Source organism: Heloderma suspectum, chromosome 2 (assembly GCF_057233095.1).
Source record: "Heloderma suspectum isolate Gila_16-S chromosome 2, 16-S_ref, whole genome shotgun sequence".
Taxonomy (NCBI): domain Eukaryota; kingdom Metazoa; phylum Chordata; class Lepidosauria; order Squamata; family Helodermatidae; genus Heloderma; species Heloderma suspectum.
Window position 1 is genome coordinate 193487777 of NC_139459.1, and position 19932 is coordinate 193507708.

Consider the following 19932-nt stretch of genomic DNA (forward strand, 5'->3'; position numbering starts at 1 on the left):
CGAAGGAAGTGAGGTGGGTGGCTACCAGGAAGAGGGACTTTTCTGCTGTGGCACCCCAGCTGTGGAAGGAGCTCCCTAGAGAGGTTCACCTGGTGTCTGCATCTTAGTCCTTTTTGCACCAGGTGAAGACCTTTTTATTTTCCCAGCATTTTAGCATTCTAGTATTTTAGCTCTGCTGTTTTAAGTCTGTATTTTAAATCTCTGCATTGCTGCTAGGTTTTATTCTGGTTGTACTTTTATATTGTAGTTTTAAGCTTTTATGTTGTTTTATGCTGTACCTTGTGGTTTTAATTTTTGTGAATTGCCCAGAGAGCTTTGGCTATTGGGCAGTATAGAAATAAAATGAAATAAATAGTAAATGAAGAGGCCCCGCTAGCACCAAAGTATTATTAATAACTCTTATGAAATAATAATATTTGATTAACTCATACCCTCGATATGTGGGAATCAAGGCTTATGACTTCTGTATAGAGAGAATAGGCCCCTTTTTAGAACTTCCTCTAACCTCCTTAACACCCAGGTTAGCATTTTTGCCAAGCAGTCCAGCACATGGGTGATGCCAACCGTGACTAGGCAAGAGAATAAAATCAAGTCCTGTTTCCAATTAATTTTATTAAACAGCCAAGCAGGAAGATGTTCAGAAATAGTTACTTTAAAAATAACATAAAACATCAAACTAGTTTGCTAAACCTTACTTATCAGGATCCCAAAGCAGCTTACAAGGGTGTGTGTGTGTGTGTGTGAGTGAGAGAGTGAGAGTGAGAGTGTGAGAGAGAGAGAGAGACATACAAAGACAGAGAGAGACAGAGAGGGGTGGGGAAAGATGAGGCCCACCTGGGTTCTGAGCCTGGCTTGGCCTTGTCTTCACTGCTAGCAAGACACAAAAGAAAAAGGTTTTTTTTACAACCAATTTCTCTCTTAGGGGGAGAAATTCAAACTGACCTGGGAGGACCTGGTCATCATGCTCCAGGTGATTTCTACAGTAGCCATGGGGGAGGGGGAAGTGAAGCTAGAGAGTCAGCCTGGAATGTACAGAGATGTAAATTTTGGTGTCTATGCTGCCTGGCCATGTCCTTTGTTCAGCAACCTTTCCTGAAAAGGGGCGGGGGGGTTGTCACAGGCCCATTTTACATTACTTTTAGTTCTATTGTCCTGCAACATGGGCGAGGACTGTCATCTTCTACAAGCCTAAAGAGCATTCTAGGGAACGTCTATTTTAAAAGAAAATAAATTTAAGACATAGCCATAGCGTGTCTTAAAACTGAGATGGGGAACCTGTAGCCCAAGGGACATACATGGCTCCCAGCATCATCTGGCCTTCTGGATGTTGCAGCAGCCCCCTCACCCACCCACAATTTGGAAACATTTTCTCTTTGGGGCTTACTCCTACATAAGTGTGCATAGGATTGCAGGCGAAAGGGTATTTACAAAAATGTACTCCCACTTAACTTCTACATGCAGTACTAACAGATACTATCATTCCTCACATTTTACTTTGAAGTCTCATGTAATGGAAAACTATGTTACAAAGGAAAAGGCATTATTCCCAACCCCATTTTTTCCTCATGCTAACGTGGGGAAAGAGAAAGGGGTTTACCAAATAGAATGGGAAAACAGGAGTGGGTGCTTGACCCTTTCCGCATCCTGTTCTTGCATGTAAATGCTACTCTGGTCCCTGCCATCTTGATCACTTCCCCTAGGAACCAGGCTGAAAAACAGGAAGTAAGCCTGACTGGAGTAAAACTACTTTGGTGGTGGGGATTTACAGAGAAGAATTGGTATGAACAGGATAAATTAACACTGTCCCTGCGCCCATTCTTCCTTACAAATCTCCCATCTGAGCAAACTCAGGACTAGGAACATACATTTGCCAAGACTGCACATATCTCTACTCCGAATCTTGCAGGTATGCAATACCAATTGTTTTCTATGAGGCAACAGCCATTTGCTATGCCATGGGATAAAGACTGCATTCTACTCTTTATTTAAATGCAAAACAGCTGCCAAATTTCACATCTCAAGCCTCCAAGCAAAAGTCATGCCTCTCTCAAGTGCCTGGAAAAAAAAATCAGCCAAATCCCGAAGCAGCAAGGATGAATTTAATATGTCAAGGAGAAGGGGTGGGTGAATTTAATAAGCATACCATACTTTCTACAATAGTCATCAGATCCTGTTTCCCCAGAGGGGATAACAAGCATGTACATACCTGCTGCATAAAGTTTAACACAAAATTTTTTTTTTTAAGTGTGATTTAACTGTTTCCCACTCCTAATGTATTTCTCTGAATCATGAAGAAATTATCACAATGTCAAAGCAGTCCAGAATTGCTTCACATTTCATCCGCAATAGTGCTTGCTGGGGCTACACCACAGTTCCTTCGTGCGGTGTAAGCACGTCATTACTAGCTGCAGCTCTGCAGCATGTGTCCATTACTTCTTTAGGGACATACACCTGGCCTCTACAAATTTGTCTTTACCCTGTATGTACTGAAACTCTAAGGGTAGAATCCAACTAAGGTCCTACTTACAGTAGACCCATTGAAATGAATGGGACTTAAGTTAGTCATGACTAACAAATCCCATTCATTTTAACGGGTCTTCTTTAAGTAGGACATTAGTTAGATCTACCCTAAGGGGTTAATGTTTTTCTTTGGAACATGAAACCAAAGGTTATGCAATGCCTTTTGTTCATAGTATTTAGGCCTTCTCTTTTGGTCAGTTGTATCAGCAGAAATTATGCTGTTTGTGTTGCTAAAGTTTAACAGAAAATAGAAAAAGAGAAAGTCTCCAGAGTCCTCATTTTTAAGAAAACAGTCCTGCTGATTCTGGTCTGCAACAGCAGGAAAGACCACCAGTATAGGCATGGCAAACATAACTGAGGCAACTTTCAGAATGCAAACTTTCCACTGCCTATTACCTTTCCTGTACGTGAGTGAAGAAAAACACAACAACTCATCACACCATCTCAGGGAATGAACTCATCCAACAAGCTAAGCAGGGTCAGGTCTGGGTCAAGCCTTGGAATGACAGTTTCAAGGAAATGTCCAAGATGCTGCAGGAAGTGATGATGTGTAGGCAGACATTCCTCCATATCAACACTGTAGTGAAAGCTTTAGCATAGTGCTGGACTGGAAGGCAACAGAAACATTTAAGGTCTTGATGAACTGTGTGACTCTTTAAGATGGCAACTGGATAAATACCAATCATAATAATTACATTAAGGCTTCCTATATTGAGCTTCCAGTTCCAACCAGATATGGCTTTCTTAGTCAAATTCTTAGCAATTTGGCTTTTCTCAAATTGCTCCAGTAAACTGCAAGATAGTGGTTGTGTTATGAGGTAGTGAAGATCTCACTGGATATGGATTTTGTCTGGGCTAAGAGTTATATAAGGTAAACTGTTAAAAAAAACCAAACAGTTACAAACCAAGAGAAGTTAAAAATAAGGTTTTCCTCTCAAGAGTAGTTCACAAGAGATAAACATAGATTAGTACTTCAGCCTTGCTGTCTGGCACAAGCAGATAGTCTTTCTATTTTGAGATTGGAAAAAAGGAAATTGAAAACAAAAAGACTCTACTCTTCCAAGATGGAGAGAGAAACTATGCATTCAAACTATACTGAGGGAAGAAACCTCATTTTATTATGAGAAATCAGACGGCCCACTTAAGGTTTGGATTGTTAACAGTCATTAGGTTAATCTGGTTTTGACAGTCATGCTGGCAAAAGCTTATTGGGAATACAACACAACTAGGTAATGCACAGTAGGTACTTTCACCCCCAAGTTTAGTTAAGATAGTATGTTTTTGAGTACACTTCATTTACTATTTGGCCATTAAGTAACTTTTACTCTGTGCTAACAAACAAAAGAAAGGCATTCTGAACAGAGTTTTGGGGGTTTAATTTGGGTGTTAATTCAAGTTGGAGGCAAACTTAAATTGACACGGTAAAGAACAGCGACAATTTTTTATGGGCTTCTAGCAACCGCAAACAGCATAAAATAATGTAAAATGCCAAGTGGTGGGGAAGGGGTTAAAGAGCAATGATATAAAAACTGCTGCTAAGACAATGTCATTTGATTTAAGCATTCTTGAAAGAGGAGAATTTTAGTTTTTGAAGTAGTACATCTCTATGTCACTATTTGCAGTAAACACCTTAACGACTAACACAGGCTCAAAAGTTCAGCAGGCGCATGAAAACTTGGATTGTCAATATCAGCGTTTCTTATTTAAGAATACAGCCTTTGGGAGCCTGCTTGCATTTCATCCTTCTTTAAACGAGTGAAGATGACAAATATGCTGTTGTCCCATTTTATAGGCACAAGAACCCTGTGAAGCAGCTTAAACTGAGGCAGTGACTTGACCACCAGTCCATCAGTCTTTCCACGTAGCTGGTAAAATGTTAGGCTTGCAGAAACTCCGGACAAGTCTCTGCTTAATGGGTTAATCTCTTTCAAAGCCCTTATTCTGCTTGGAATACTAAATAGGCAATACAGACAGGTCTTGTTCTCTCCAACTTTAAGATCAACCATGCTAAGCATGTACAGCACACACTGAAGTATCCCCTGCCTGGACCTGCTGGAAAAAACCCGACTTACTGTAAGTCTACTCATGTCATATACATGAATGTATGCAAACATTTGTCCGTGGTGGGTAAGCGTTGAATTTTTTTTTATCTTTTACACCTTGTCTGTAGTAACTGTTTTACTACTAACTTCACATTAGCAATAACCTGAAACCTTCTAAATGTGCATCTAATTCATGTTGTCTACACCAGCATCTGTGTAGGCATGGTGCTCCCATACTACAAATTGCACTAGTCTAAAGAGAGAAAAATTTTAGCATTTCAAATTACTGTATGAAATAGGCAAACAGAAATCCCACAAATTAGAAACTACAACTTTTATCTTTGAAAGAGGGTATCTTGGTCATAGTGCACTATTTTATTTCCTCCTATTTTTCTGCATGTATGTTTGAGTGTCTGATAATTAGTAATATTGCAAGATGTTTTAGAAGTAATTTTATCGGGGAGATTGAAATACAAACAAATCTCAGATACATGCTCTCTTATCTCAGAGCAACTCAAATGATGTCAGACACAGGGATGTGTACAGATGAGGAATAGGAGCATTCAGAAAAACAGAGAACATGTTCAATACACTAAGCCAGGCTGAAATATTTTTGTACCAAAAGCAAAAGTACGACACTTCCCTGTCCCTCCCCCACTCCTCATATTGGACCAGGATTCATATTTTACTATCACACTAAGTATGGAGTAATGAAAATAGTGCCCCTCTAGAATACATTGCTTGAAGCAACTGCTTCACAATGCATCATTATAGTAAGGACTGGCACAGTGTGTAAGCTATGGAAATCAAACACTGCACTATGACCAAGATATCCTCTCACCCAAATATGTCAAGATCTTCTTACACATGCTTTTGAGCTTCTTTTCTAGCTACATTACCATTGTGATAAATTGTGCTAGTAGGAAAAGGGCTCCCGACTGCCTTATATTTTTAACCAACAAACAGTTTACATCAACTGTCTTGGCTTATGCATACCTTTATTAAGTCACTTGCTACTTGCTGTTCATGAAGTACCTGAATGAAAACAAGAACCATCTCTTTTCCTATTTACAAAAGCTTCCTGACCGGAGTCTTACAAGCCACTGCTGAGAGCAAGTTGTTCATTACAACTTGCATTGGAGAAGCTCAAAAGGTCTGGAAAAACTCTTCACGTTCCCTCCTCAACATTCTATAAGGCTGTGTCCAGACTTACCCTACAATTGATTTAAGGTGCAATCCTATGCATGTTTAGACAGAAAAAAGTCCTTCAACTCTCATAGCTGGCTGGGGAGTGCTCTGTAATTTGGCAAAATGATAAACGTGGCTACTGGCACAGCCCATGTATCATGCACATCTCACACAGAGAATCAGTGCACTTAACACTGAAGGTGGGGGGGAGAATCTTCCACCTGGAAGCAACCTTTCACAGATAGGGGCAGAGTCACAGAACAATCCATGCAAAAAGCAGCAACGGCTTTCTCACCACACTTCTATAGGTAGGATCGGTAAAAACAGTTTTCCTAACATTTTTATCCTGCTTTTCTTCAAAAGAGAGTTTCGAAATTACAACCAATAAAAAGACACACAAACAATAATATAATTAAGAACAAACAACGACAACTAAGAACAAGAGGCACTCTACACAATGAGAGGATAAAACCTTTTTAGAAGAGATATAATATATGTGCAGAGCTGAAGAGAGGTATACTTTGGCCTCTGCCGCTGGCCAGAAGACCTAGGACCATCGAGAGGCTAGTGACAGGGGAAAGTTCTTCACACATCAATAAAACCAAAAGCATTTGTATTATTTTTTAAAAAATTATTGGAGAATATTCAGAAACCAACAGGCACTTAAGAAGTCAGTACAAGTTCTTCTCACGTAACGATTCAGAGTGCAGTTGGGAATGTTTGGGCAAGCACAATTTTTAAAAAATGAGCAGAGGCAAAATTCAAATCAGCCTTTTTCAAGCAGCTAAATCAGGGGTGGGGGAGAAGAGACATCACTTATTGAGTAAAAATATAATCCATTTCCTTTAAATAAATGAAAAATCCTGGATTGGACACAATAAGGGGAGTTCATGTCATTAAGATCTTTATCTACAGACCTCTGATAAGATGTCTAAAGATGCACTGAAAGAAAGGTGCAACGCAAGCTTGTTGTGAATTGTATTTATATCTTTTTGGCATGCCTGTGTCTGACATTCTGCTCCAAGACAGACCCAACCCCAAAAGAAGCTGTTTAAACAAGCCTAACATTAAGCTCCAGAATGAAAGCTTTGTTTCTGCTCAAAAGATTTATCAGGTATGTATTTGTGCTGAAGGGAACTAACACTGTGATTTAATCAGAGACACAACATAGACTTGCTATGTGACAAGTCATGGCAAGGGAGCAAAGGTCCAGCTCAGTTTTGCTTCTCTTTTTTCCAAGTGGACACTATTTTTCAGTGCTGCCATAATGGAAGGTACAGGACAAATAAGGGCATTTTCAAACCCCCAAATCAATTTACTGGGAGTTTTTCAAAATCAAACAATATGTATTATTTGATACATTTATAAGCCACCCTTCAGTATAAAACTCCCAGTATAAAGCTGCATACACTTTAAACTAGTAACACACAAATTCAGTAAAATTCAGTACAACATTTCAAGCAGCAGCCACAACAAATCAGTAACATCTAAAATGGGGTGGGTCTCCCATCATCCCTCAACATTGGCAATGTTTGTTACAGCTGATGGAAATTTTAAGCACAAACATCTGGAGAGCCACAAGTTACCCTGTACTGATTTAAAAGAAGCCATAAATGATAACAACCAGCTAAATAAATGCTGGAATGCTGAGGGGGAGATTCTTGCCATCAAAAAGACATCTAAGTTGGTGCCAGGTGAGCCTTTTTGGGGAAGGCATTCCAGACACAAGGCACCACAACTGAAAAATCCCTCTTCCTAGCCAGCTTCAGCTGATAGGGAAGACTTGGAGGAGAACCTCTTCATAGGGTACAAGGAACTGCGGTACCCAGGTCCCAAAATACAGTAACCCTGCTATGATTGGTGGACTACAGATTAGCATCAACAAGTATGCTGTGCCTCTACTTATTTCCAAATCTAGACAGCCATTCCTAATGCTGTCAGGATTACTAGGAGTAAACAAAATTATTTTATTAGTCCAAAGAAGGGCAATTGGAAGCAAAACACATCTTCATCAGATATGATAAATGTTTAGATAGTTGGAGAGCTTCTCATTTTTCCAACATTTTATCATAACTATCTTATTAGCTGGAATTGCACTGGTTTCCTTGAGAACAGGAGTTAAGGGTTTCCAATAACTGCAATGCTGAATTTATTTTCAAAACACATCTATATGCTAGAAGAGATTGGGATGCCACACCAATCAGTTAACCATGGTCAAATGTTACATAAAACCAAAATGCATGTATCTATTCCATTTCCCAGTGCAAGAATGCTTGTGTATGTGTGGCATACCTGTTATTGCATCATGGTACCATGTTAACAGCAAAAGGAGGAATTACAGTGCAATCCTATATATGCCTGCTCAAAGGAAAGACACACCGCACTCAATGAAATTTACTTCTAGGTTAGTAATTGCAGCCTTAGGGTTGCAGCCTTAGGGTTCCTTGCTTTGAGCCTGCAGGAGTCATGCTACACACAAAAACAGCTACACACAAAAACACACATTTCACTTAAGAGCTGATACGCCTGTTCAGCTCCTCTCTCCACAGACCTCCACCCTCCCACCCCTTCCTTCCAATTAGCTTTGTGCAGCTGCATGATCTACACTGAGCACAGCAAGAAACTATAGCCTGCTGTGCAATATCTGTCCATGTAATATAACTGCAGGCATTCTCTAATGGCATATCATTTTTAGCTCTGTATAATTGTTATAAATGAAATAGTTTGTTTCATGTTTTTGGAATTAGTCTGTTACGTATCTAGCACGTTTGTCTTCAAATAACTGCCTGTTAGTATTTAAGCAATGTCTGACCTGTCAGTTGACAGAGGGTTTTTTGACCAATCAAATGCCCAGCTCTAATACCATCACAGTATTCACTTTACTAAGGCTTGCAATTTAGATATAAAATGTGTGCGCTTCCAGATTCTGTACTCCCCGCATTCGTGATCACTGGCCATATTGGTTAGGGCTGATGAGTACTGGAGTCCAACAACATCTGGAGGACCACAGTTGCCCATTCCCACATGCTATAACCCCAAACAAGACTGGACACTGATCAGTGAAAGAAGACATTTTTGAATCGGTGCTCCCTTACATTATTCTGGGTTGCTGGAAGAGCTCCAGAGGGTAGCAAGCTTGGGCACTTGTCAGGGTCCTACAACAAGCAGAGAGCCACAGCTCTAACAGTGCTATTACTTCCAGTTTGCACAGAGTATCCAAAAATACCAGATTAGAGAATTCTCAGATAACACATCCTACCTCTTTCAAACTAGGGGAACCCACTGAGGGTGCCATACCTGAGAGCACCGAAAAACCTGGAGCCACCACCACTGGGTTATAGAATCGTAAAAATGAGCATTCAAGAGAGATTTCCAGAGTTCAGTAGACACTGTGAATTAATACAAGAAACAAAACTAGTTTTCTTTCCCTTATGAAGGTGAGCGTTAAATGACTGCCCCTCCCTGCCAAAAAAAAGACAATTAATCCAGTGCACAACATGGATCTTAAACTTGCCTCATGTATTACATATTGCTATCACATTCTTACCAATTCCTAAAGCTTATTCATCCCCTATTATCATTGGAATAATCTTTACAATTTTTTCTCTTTTAAATCGAAGGCTTTAAATCGAATGCAAGACACATCCTTTGTTTTCCCTTCACAATGTCAGGACAAAAATAATCTCTCCTGCAATGGCTAATGGCCAAACTACATGTTACACAGAATTCCACATAACAGTCTCACTTTATTTTCTAAATAGAAGCCAGCCACTGGAGTATGAAATCAGGAGATGAGTGAGGAACGGTAGAGAGGGAAGGGGTCCACATATCTTTTCCTCTCCGGGGAGAGGGACATAGCAGGTAAGCATCCCTTTCCTGCCCATCCTTCCTCTGCTTACAATTGCAAATTCCAACAACTGCTTTTTGTTTTTGTATTAAAAATGAGAGACACTTACACAGAAGTGCATGTAAAATATAGTTTAGCCACAATCTCACCCTCAAGTCTGTACCATTATGGCCTTTGTTTTCCAAGTAATCCTGCTAAATGACACAATATTTTAATTCATATACACTTATCCTTTTGGAGAGTTTATTTTTTTATTGTCATCAAATTCATTTTGGCTCCCTAGTAGGGAAGGGATGTAGCTCAGTGGTAAGGCAACTGCCTGAAACCCCAGAGAGTCCTTGCTGCCAGTCAGTTTCAACAAGACCAGGCTAGATGGACAGTAGCCTGAGTTTATATAAGGCAGCTTCTTATGTTCCTCCGACTCCGAGCTTATTCATAAAAGGGCAATACAGTAAGGGGCGCAACAGATCATTAGAAGATTGGTTCTGAGGATCAAATTCCAATAATTAAATTCTACACATATTATTCCTTTTAAATCTCAGCAGGTAAGCCTGGAAGCAATGTAAGGACAGTAAGTCCACTTTTATTGGTTTCCTTTATGCTGTCTTCTATTAAGTGAAAGCTCACCTTAGAGAAATTACCCCCTTATTGTCTGCAAGAGCTCAGAATCACCCTAGATAACAAACTCAAGAGATTCGTGGAAGAGGAAATAATCTCAGTCACTGACACATTTTGATTTTTGTCTGCTTATTCCTACCATACAACTACTGTTTTATTTGAAGCCATTTACAAGTGCAGTTTCCACCAGAGCATTTGCAATGGAACATACAGCCCCACTGCTGAAACCAGGAGTGGGTAAGTGAATCTCTAGCTAAGAAGTAAAAAAAAAAAGAGTTCCAGAATCCTTCTTGGACAGTGTATTCACTTTCCAGTTAAGTGGTATCTTTCTTGGAAAGTAATAAAGTATAAATTATGTTCTATTCAGAACTAATCTGAGCTTGAGTAAATCCTTGTTCTAAGAAGGTATCAGCAATAGAATCCGCCAGTTTATCCACATAATGTTGTAACCTTTTCTTTAAGTAATGGCTGGGCTTTTGAACATGGGGCTTTATCAATCATGCAGGTATTATATGATCAAAAGCTATGGAAACATCAATATGAATTGTGTTTTCATATACAATAATCAGGAGGCTATTTGAACCTTATGTAAAAATACATATAAGCACAACAGAAAGCTACTGAAAACTGCCCTTATTAGCAAGGCACAGAAAGCATGTTATGGCTGCTGAAACAGACAACAATAAGAACAGTTAGGCTTCACACAGTTCTTGCTGCCTACTATTCATCCTATCAAAGGGCTTTCACCTACCCACACCTGTCTCCTGCAGCTTGGCAAAACTGGTTCCTTGCTCACATCCATTCCAGAACACCAAGCTTTATTTGCATATTTTCACATGCCTGTACAATCAAGCTGCATGTGCACCTTATCAAGGAATACTGTAAAAACATACACACACACACACACACACAAGCGGCTTGCTGGAAATAGTAACAAAACCATCAAAGACTAGGGAAGTCAATTTTCCCATTCCTGTTTATTTTTTGAACAGACATAAATTTTAAGGAAATCAATATAAACTTTTCAAAGCAGTCTGAAGCATGATACTGATGGACAGGTTCAGTCTTCAATCGACTTCACATACACAACTGTTTTACCTAATGATTTCACATTTAATAACTAGAAAAATACTCGCTAGATTTTCTAAAACCCACTTTCATCTGCTGGCAGCAATCTGAGGCTTTATTTAAACTGAACAATCCAAAGCTGGAACAGCTATTTGTTTGAAGGCATATCCAAATGAACTGTGTACCTTAGTTCAATTCTTGCTGGAAGGTAACTAGATTACATCAATTGCCAACTATAACCATCTTGGTAGGCCACTATTGAAGGGATGGAGGATTACAAAGGTCAAAAGACCACATGGATTTTATTTTGTCCTCCACCCAAGAGGGAGACAAGATTGCTACCAATTCCCCTACAACCTGTTTTATGAATTATAATGCTTTGTAGCTAGAACATTAAAGCATTCACACTTTGCATGTTCTCATAACTGTAAGCTTTTCTGACGAGCAAAACCTTTGCGTCTAATAAAATCCTTAAACACAGCCCAATCCTATGCATATTTACTTAGGAGTAAGACCCACGGTTCAGTGGGGCTGCTACCCATACTAACTGTACATAGGATTGCAGCTTTAGAGTGAAATTCTACGCATATTTTTATTGATAAATGTTTATCTCCTGTTATTTTAATAGTATTTTTGTTGCTGCTGTTTTCTACTGCCCTTACTATTTTATTGATTTTACAGCTTTGATACTGGGGGGGGGGGGGTGTTACCATTTGTTTTTTATTGTTAGTTGCTTTGATTTGTTAGCAAGAAAAACAGGAGATACACACACACATATGCATCACATAGCATATATTAAAAGTGAGCCCCATTGAGGTTGGTGGGACTTACTTTGAAGCAAATATATTCAGGAATGGGTTTTTAAAACTACAATCCTAAACATATCCAGATTGTGGTGTAAGATTCTTGTCCTTTAAAAGAATGATGAGCATTATAGCTCTCATAACTGACTTCTTTTTTAAGAACTCTAATCTATAATAGGTGATAATGTGAACTGTTATAGTGGGTTTTAAAAAACAAACAAACCTGGAATTTAAGGAAAAGAAGTATCACCAACTTCAATACGAAAAAGCAAATTTCCTTAAAAAAAAAAACAAGAAAAAAGCAGGTCTTTAGATACCCCCGTTGAAAACTATTGATAGCAGAATCCCTTCAAAGCTTCATCCTTTCCAATGGCAAACAATCAGCCTTCAGAAACCCAAGCAAGACACTCCTTAATAATAAAACAGATTAAGCACACAGCCTTGGACAGATTCATTCAGGAACATGGCAAGATCTTCTTTCAGACTCTGCAAACTTATATTTCAGAGACAGCACGCTGCCACCCAACACTATTTTTCTTTGATCTTTTCTACAACCTCCTCCACAGAAGCTATTTTATAGTATCATCTATATCAGAAGAAGCCCAAATCTGCAAATGCCCTGGTGAATAATCTTGCTACCCTTGTACTCCAAACTCAACATTTCCAATTAACTGAATGAGCCATTGCCAAAACCTACCCTCTCTCCTCCAAGAAATTTAGACCATTTGCAGAATCTCTCACCACATTAAGGGCACAATCCTATGCATGTATAGACAGCAAAAAGTTCTACAACTCCCAGCATGCCCCAGCCAGCCTAAACATCCATAAGATTGTGCCCTAACTCTCTGGGAGAAGACACCATTTGGACCCATGTGTTCCTTATTCACAGTACAATTCTTGGTCATAGCAGACTTTCTGGCAGAGCCCATGGTGAAACTAACTGTAGGTAAGACTACCCATGCAGTATCAGGCCAAAGGCCCATCTAGTCCAGCATTCTGTTCTCACAGTGGCCAAACCTGATGTCTATAGGAAGCCCACAGGCAGGACATGAGGGCAGTAGCTCTCTCCTGCTGTTGCTCCCCAGTAACTGGTATTCAGACATATCAGTTACTATAGCCAACATGACTAGTAGTAATTGATAACCTTATCATCCATGAATTTGTCCAATCCCCTTTTAAAGCCACTTAAGCTGGTGGCCATCATTACTTTTTATGATAGTGAATTCCACAGTTTTAACGATGTGCTGGGTGAATTAGTACCTCCTTTTGTCTGTCCTGCATCTCCCACCATGAATCTGCATTGGATGACCCAATGGTATAATGAGAGATGAAGAAAAAACTTCTCCCCATTCACTTTCTCAATGCCATGCATAATCTCAGCTGACTTTTGCATAGGGTAAACTGACTGGAGTAGTGCTAAATCACTCAGACAATAATTTACCATATGGCAGAAGTCACTGGGTTGAATTCAACCCAGGTTCCAGCATATCAATATAGGATTGCCCTTTCATGGTAAAATTCTGACCATCCATTGTCCTCGAACAAGGGTTACTCCAAGAGAAGCACCTATACATAACCAGGCGACTGTCTTATTTGGTACAATGCTTCATCAAAAGCTCTGTTAATGTACAAGATGTTCCCAAGGTCAATGCCCCACACCTCCCTTTGAAATATATTAACAAACATATAGGTTTGCAAATAAGGAACTGGTTTTTGAATGGCTCCTAATTTTATGATGTCTTTGCTGAGATACCAAGGGAGTCATTGGGCTTGACAGAGCTTTATGGTGAAACAAAATATCAGGTCACTTGAAACCAGGATATTTGGGGTGAACGGAAGGCTCCACTGAGGACTTATGACAGGTTTAAAAGGTTAGAACTCAGTTTCATATTGCACCTCCTTTTAAAAAAGTTAATTCATCTGGAGTTTTGTGTGTTTGTCAACAGGACTGATAACTGTAATGTCACCGTAGCAAAGAAAACATGCTTTTTAATTTATTTTAATGATTTTAAATCATTAGCTACAAAAAATCATCTGCAGCAGTTCAAGGAAGCAAGGAGCCCCATCGGCTGTGGGTCCCTGTGACCTCCATCACCCCCATGAAAGGCATCACAGATATACACGGCCACAATTTTTTTTTTTAAACACCCCTCCCCTCCTTCACAAGAAGATAAGGATGATGGTCCCCTAGCCCTCCATTGTCTCCCTCAATGAATTAATCCCAGATTTCTATGCCAGCCATTGTTCCCCATGATCATCACAGTAACCCCCTTTAAAAAGCACTTTCAGCCTCTCCACGACCCGCACCCCAATCGCGCGCACACATCCGCCATATCTTCCCCATTCCCTGCATGCACCTCGCAACCTCAGAATACACAACCTCTGCACACCCCTCTCCCAAGCCACGGCAGTCGCTCAGGAAGGAGCCCCACGACCGCCGCCCCCAGTGGCTGCCAGGACTGAAGGATAAAGGCCGTGAAGGGCTGGGGCGGGATCTCCACTGAGGGAGCGGGGAGAGACCGGCACCCCCCCCATAACCCCGCAGAGAGCTTGAGCTCGGGTCTCCCTTCTCCTCTCACACACCCGTACTCCGTAAGGAGAACGAGGCCGGTCTCGTCACACATACACCCCTACACCTCAAGGAAGGTCTCCCCTTCCTTAATTCCCCCCCCCCCGGAGGCTCCCCAATAATTACACGCCCCACCCCGGGGTGAAGCAGCCGCCGCCATGTTGGATAAGGTTCTGCTTCCTCCTCACCTACCCCTCCCGCCCTCCTGCTCGCTCACCTTGGGCCCCTCGGTGGCCCCCGAGCACCAGCAGCAGCAACGCCAGCCCAACGGGCGGGGGGAGCCGGCGGAAAGCAGCGCGAGCCGAACCCCCCGCCATGGCAGCGGCCTCGCGGCAGGAGCGGCGACGACAGCCTCGCTTTCGCCCGAGCTCGCGCGGGGCTCGGACGAGGCGGCGGCGGCAGCGCGAGACAAATCAAGACATAAGAGGAGCGCGCGAGCGAGAGCTACAGGGGGAAGTGCCAGCGGGCTTAAAGGGGAGGCGGCGCTAGGGCTTAAAGGAGAGGAAAAGCGAGGGAGGGGGGAGGAAAGGCAAATTATCCTCCGACAGAAAGTCAGTTGTCTCCACACAAAGGGGGAGAGCGAGGCGCGCGCGTGCCATGGGGCGGCAGAAGGGCGGGCTCGTGGCGGGTTGTGTGCATGAGCACGTGCGTGCCTACGACTTCGCCCTTTGCGTGCAGGGCACGGGGCGGCGTTCCTTGTTGCCATCTTGGGCGAGTGCGCGGCTTACAAAGTGTGTCCGTGCGCCCCCCCCCCCCGTCCTCGGTGCGCGTGCAGAAACCGGTCGGTCTGCGCGAGCGAGGTACGGGGGGAAGTCTCCTGCAGTCGACGCTGAGAAAATTCGCTTTCGCTGAAGCACAGCGTGGATGGCGGGGAGACGAGAAGCAGGACCCGGTATCATTGGCCCTGTCCGAACACCCGTGTTCATCGCCTGCAGCCCCAAGTGGTGAACTGCATGTGTGAATGAGCCGCACCACAGATCTGTAACACCATCGGTAGAATTTTCATGCTACGCCAGAGACGACGCTTTTGAATAGAGGCCGTTCACGCAAGACGTACAGCTGCCGATCCTCGGGAAAGTTTGCATTGAAACGTGTGTGCAGTTCACATATTTATGATGAGATACAAGTGTTCTAAAAGGAGGGGGCTGTTTTGCCATGCGGGGTGGGGAGGAGAAATGAGGACTTTGCTTTTAGAGGCAGAGTACAAAACTTGTTTCATGTACAAGGTGGATAGGGTGCTATACAGGCATGTCTTCTGCCCTAGTAAACCGTTTACCATGTGTCAAAACCTGTCTGGGATAGCACACACTTGTAATACATACCTTGCCTACACTTAATCCACACCAGCCTTCCCCAACCTGGTGCCCTCCACATGTTTTGTACTTTAGCTCCCATCAGCTCCAGTCAGTATGGCCAGTGGTCGGGATGTCTGGGAGCTGTAGTCCAAAACATCTGGAGGGCACCAGATGTTTTGCCCAAACTGATGGTACTTAGTATTGGTTTCTTTCCCATTCAACTGGGAACTTGAAAAAGCTTACCCTTCAAGTAGAATTACATGCACAGAGGCCTGCAAGTTCACTGAGTGACTCCCCACCCCCCTCGCGCACACATGGATAAAAAGGTCTCTGTTTTTATTATGTTTTAAGTGCTGCTGGCTCTATATGAAATGTAGACACAATGACACTGGATACCCCTAAGTCTGAAGAGCTATTTTCAGACCCCAGCATTTAAACCAAGCATGGGATCATGCCAGATGCAGGACAACAGAATAGTGTGAGCCTGTAGGCCCCTCTCTGACCTGAGCCCCTTTCAGACCGTGTTGGTGGCTCTCCAGACATGCACTGGAGAGCAGTATGGGATTCCAATTAAAATGCATCTGGTTGCAACAGAGTCAGTGCTCCATTTCTCCTTTCGCCCATGGTACGCATGCTACCGGTCCCTTGGGGAGCACTTGTACTGTTGGAGCAGTTGCATTCCAGACTTCCAGGAAAATCACCATCTTAAATTCTTGTTCAGTTCATGATTCACTTCTGGAATTTCTGGTCGGCGTGTGCGCGTGCACTTGGGCAGAGTTACAAGAAGTCTCCAAAGCTTGGGGGAGAGAGCATGTCCAGCTTCAGGGCCCTTGCCAAGGGATGTACACAGTCTGCAAATAAGGGATGGCTGGAATAAAACGATACTCTCTGTGGGGAAAGGGGAAGACATTTTGGGACAATGTTTTTGATATTCCATCCAAATGAATTTGTACTCTTCCCCTCCGTTGTTACAAGAACAGTCGCCCATATTTCACAAGACTTTGCTGCATCCACATACGGTCAAAGAACAATGTTAATGAAACGCTAGATCAGTGGTTCACAAAGTATGACGTGGGCCTCCATAAAGAAACATGGCAGCTGCCAGCAGAGGCCAGAGTTTCCCCATAATCCTCACTAATGGATTTTATTCCAGTCTGTGATCCCACATGAAACTTTCTTCTTCTGAAACAACAAAGGATCTTGTGGCACCTTAAACTAAAGATGAACAAATTTACTCTGGCTTAAGCATTTGCAGACATTGTCCACAGTTTATGCCAGAATATATTTGTTAGTCTTTACAGTGCCACAAGACTCTTATTTTCCCTGCAGCAGACTAACACTGCTACCCCTCCTCCTCCTCATGATGATGGTGATGATTTCTATATCTCCACCAATGTATGTGCACTTTAGAAAGTTATGTAATTCAGGGAGCAATCCTATCACCGCTAGAGCCAGCGTGGTGTAGCAGCTAGAGTGTTGGACTGGAAGTCGGGAGATCCGGGTTCTAGTCCCCACTCGGCCATGAAGCTCACTGGGTGACTTTGGGCCAGTCACAGACTCTCAGCCCAACCCACCTCACAGGGTTGTTGTTGTGAAGATAAAATGGAGAGGAGGAGGATTATGTACAACACCTTGAGTTCCTTAAGGAGAAAAAAAGGCGGGATATAAATGTAATAAATAAAATATACACTGTCTAGAGGCCCATAGGATTGTTCAGTTTCTGGCAACCAAGGTCAGAGCCAGGGGTTTCACCTCTGTTCCCAGAAACCACGCTCCCTGCCCCCTCATAGCCAGTGCGGTTCTCTCCGTGCCTGCTATGTCTCTACACTTGGAAACAGAGCGTGGAGACAGGGAAAAGGGGGTGGTCCTGGGGGCAGGGAGGGGAGGAGACCTATCAGGTCTCCAGGCCCCTTCCCTCCCCGAAGCCGTGCCTAGATGGGCGAAATAGCCTGGCTAGCAAAAATGCAGGGCAGGTGGAGCGTGGAGGAGAGGATCCGCTCGGTGCTCCAGCCACCCTGCATAGGATAGTTGGCAGCCTCTGATTTTGGAGGCTGGCAACTATCCGGATTGGATTGCGCCCTAAACAGACTACTTTGTTCTGCAACTCCCTGCTTCTTCTAGTCCTCACTTTCCATGTGAGACAATGGCCTTCTCTTAAAATAACAGGCACATACTCTAGAACAGCCTTTCCCAACCTAATGCCCTCCAGATGTGTTGGATTAGAACTCCCATCATCCCCAGCCAGCATAGCTGGGTTGTACTCCAACACATATAGAGGGTACCAGGTTGGGAAAGGCTGATTCTACACCTTACCCCTATGTAGGGAACTATAGCCACCACATTTTAAAGCTTTGACATACTGAAACCCTGTACATGCTTCCATTCAGTCTTTGGGTTTCACAATCTAGAAGGCCTGTCTTTAAAAACCTGAGGGATGGGATATAAGCTCAACAAATAAGTACAGATAGCTACAGTTGTATTTCATTCCGTCCCTGTCCCCCACAAGCTATGAAGAAAAATTTGCTTTCCAAATCAGTTCATTTATGTAATTAATTAATTAGCTGAGCTGGACTCTCGAGACAGCTCTTAATTCTTTAATGACCATATATGTTCTCTTTCAAAAGTGAAAGATGAGATTCTTGATAATTTTATCACTAGGAAGTCTGAAATTGCCAACCAGTCCCAAAAAGCAAAACAAAACACCTCACACATCTCTTGTTTGGCATATAGGAGTTGAAAGATGAATGGGTCACTTCCATTTTGTGTGCTTTATAATGTTTTGCAACATTACTGGAATCGGTGACGGGGGAGGGGAAAAATTACATATTCCAGGAAATGTCATTGCACCATCTGGATTTTTATCAGCAAATCAAACTAAAGAGTCATTTCAACAAAATCTTTGGCCTAAGTTCTTCTTTCATCTCTGTCTGGTGTAGGGTTGTTGTTTTTTTGGATTGGACTCGCTGCTGCTATCAGCAGGAAACTCCTACAGTCTAGCTGAAGTGGATTGGCGGGTAAAGGCCTGGGTGATGGAGGGCATACGAATCCATAATGTGTTCTGTTTAAACAATGGGTTTTTTGGTTATTTTCAGTGGCTGCCACAAATGTGACTTGTTCCATCAAAAGCTGCCCACAAAGCTCGGTATCATGGTACTTAAAAAAAAATATACATCCAAATTCTGCATCAGAAAAGTCCTATTCTGCAGCCCAAGTTGCAGAATAGGACATTTGCTGACTGCATCACTGTTTCTGCCGATTGAGGGATGAGGCCAGATACTGAAGCCCTGCCCCTCAGGGTTCAGAAGGTCTTGCTCAGCCCACCACTGAGATTCCACAAGGTGCTATTTACACATTTCTTTATTTATTTGTGAACCTGTAAGAACTAAAAACTGGCTGCCGTTGTTGATGCGGCTGCAGCATTTTAAAATGAAAGTGGAGATTCTCAGGATGGTGAATTCAGCACCAGCTAACAAGTTCCTTGTGCACGGTAAGGATACGTGCAGAATACACACAGCTCTAATCCTACCCATATGGAGAAAGGAGTATGAGCAGAGAAGCCATGTTCTCTCTCTATGTATATGATCACCATTTTTGGAATATAGAGTGCCATTCTACAGCTAGAACTGGAGGGTAAGGAATGATGGTTCAGAAAAGAGCCACAAGGTAAACAAGGCTAAGGAGGCTTGCATGCCGCCGTTAAACTTTTTCCAGCAGTGCCAATAAGTAACAAGTTTTTGATAAGACCAAAGTGACACATTTTCTTTTTGTGTGGGCACCTCGCCGTTAAGAGTACCAAACATAAACCTCTTGGCCACCAGCCCATCAGGGCTCTCAGGATTTCAGAGTTGTTCCACTTTAGCCAAAAATGATAAAGTGGATTTGGCTCTCCCAAGTATTTTATCTGGAGCAACAGGCTGTGACCATACATTACTGTGCAGTACATGTACCTGTCTACTCAGGAGTAAGCCCCACTGACTTCAAT

At 42.4% G+C, this 19932-nt stretch overlaps 1 protein-coding gene across 1 annotated transcript in view; it reads right to left on the reverse strand.

Annotated features, from left to right (window-relative positions):
- Positions 1-15077, reverse strand: part of ACVR1B (activin A receptor type 1B) — a 36200-nt gene extending 21123 nt beyond the window's left edge. The window contains exon 1 of the mRNA XM_084837136.1: positions 14873-15077. Coding sequence (XP_084693262.1) covers positions 14873-14972 — 100 coding nt within the window. The 5' untranslated portion in view covers positions 14973-15077. The remainder of the gene's footprint in view (positions 1-14872) is intronic.
- Between the last annotated feature and the right edge of the window lie 4855 nt (positions 15078-19932).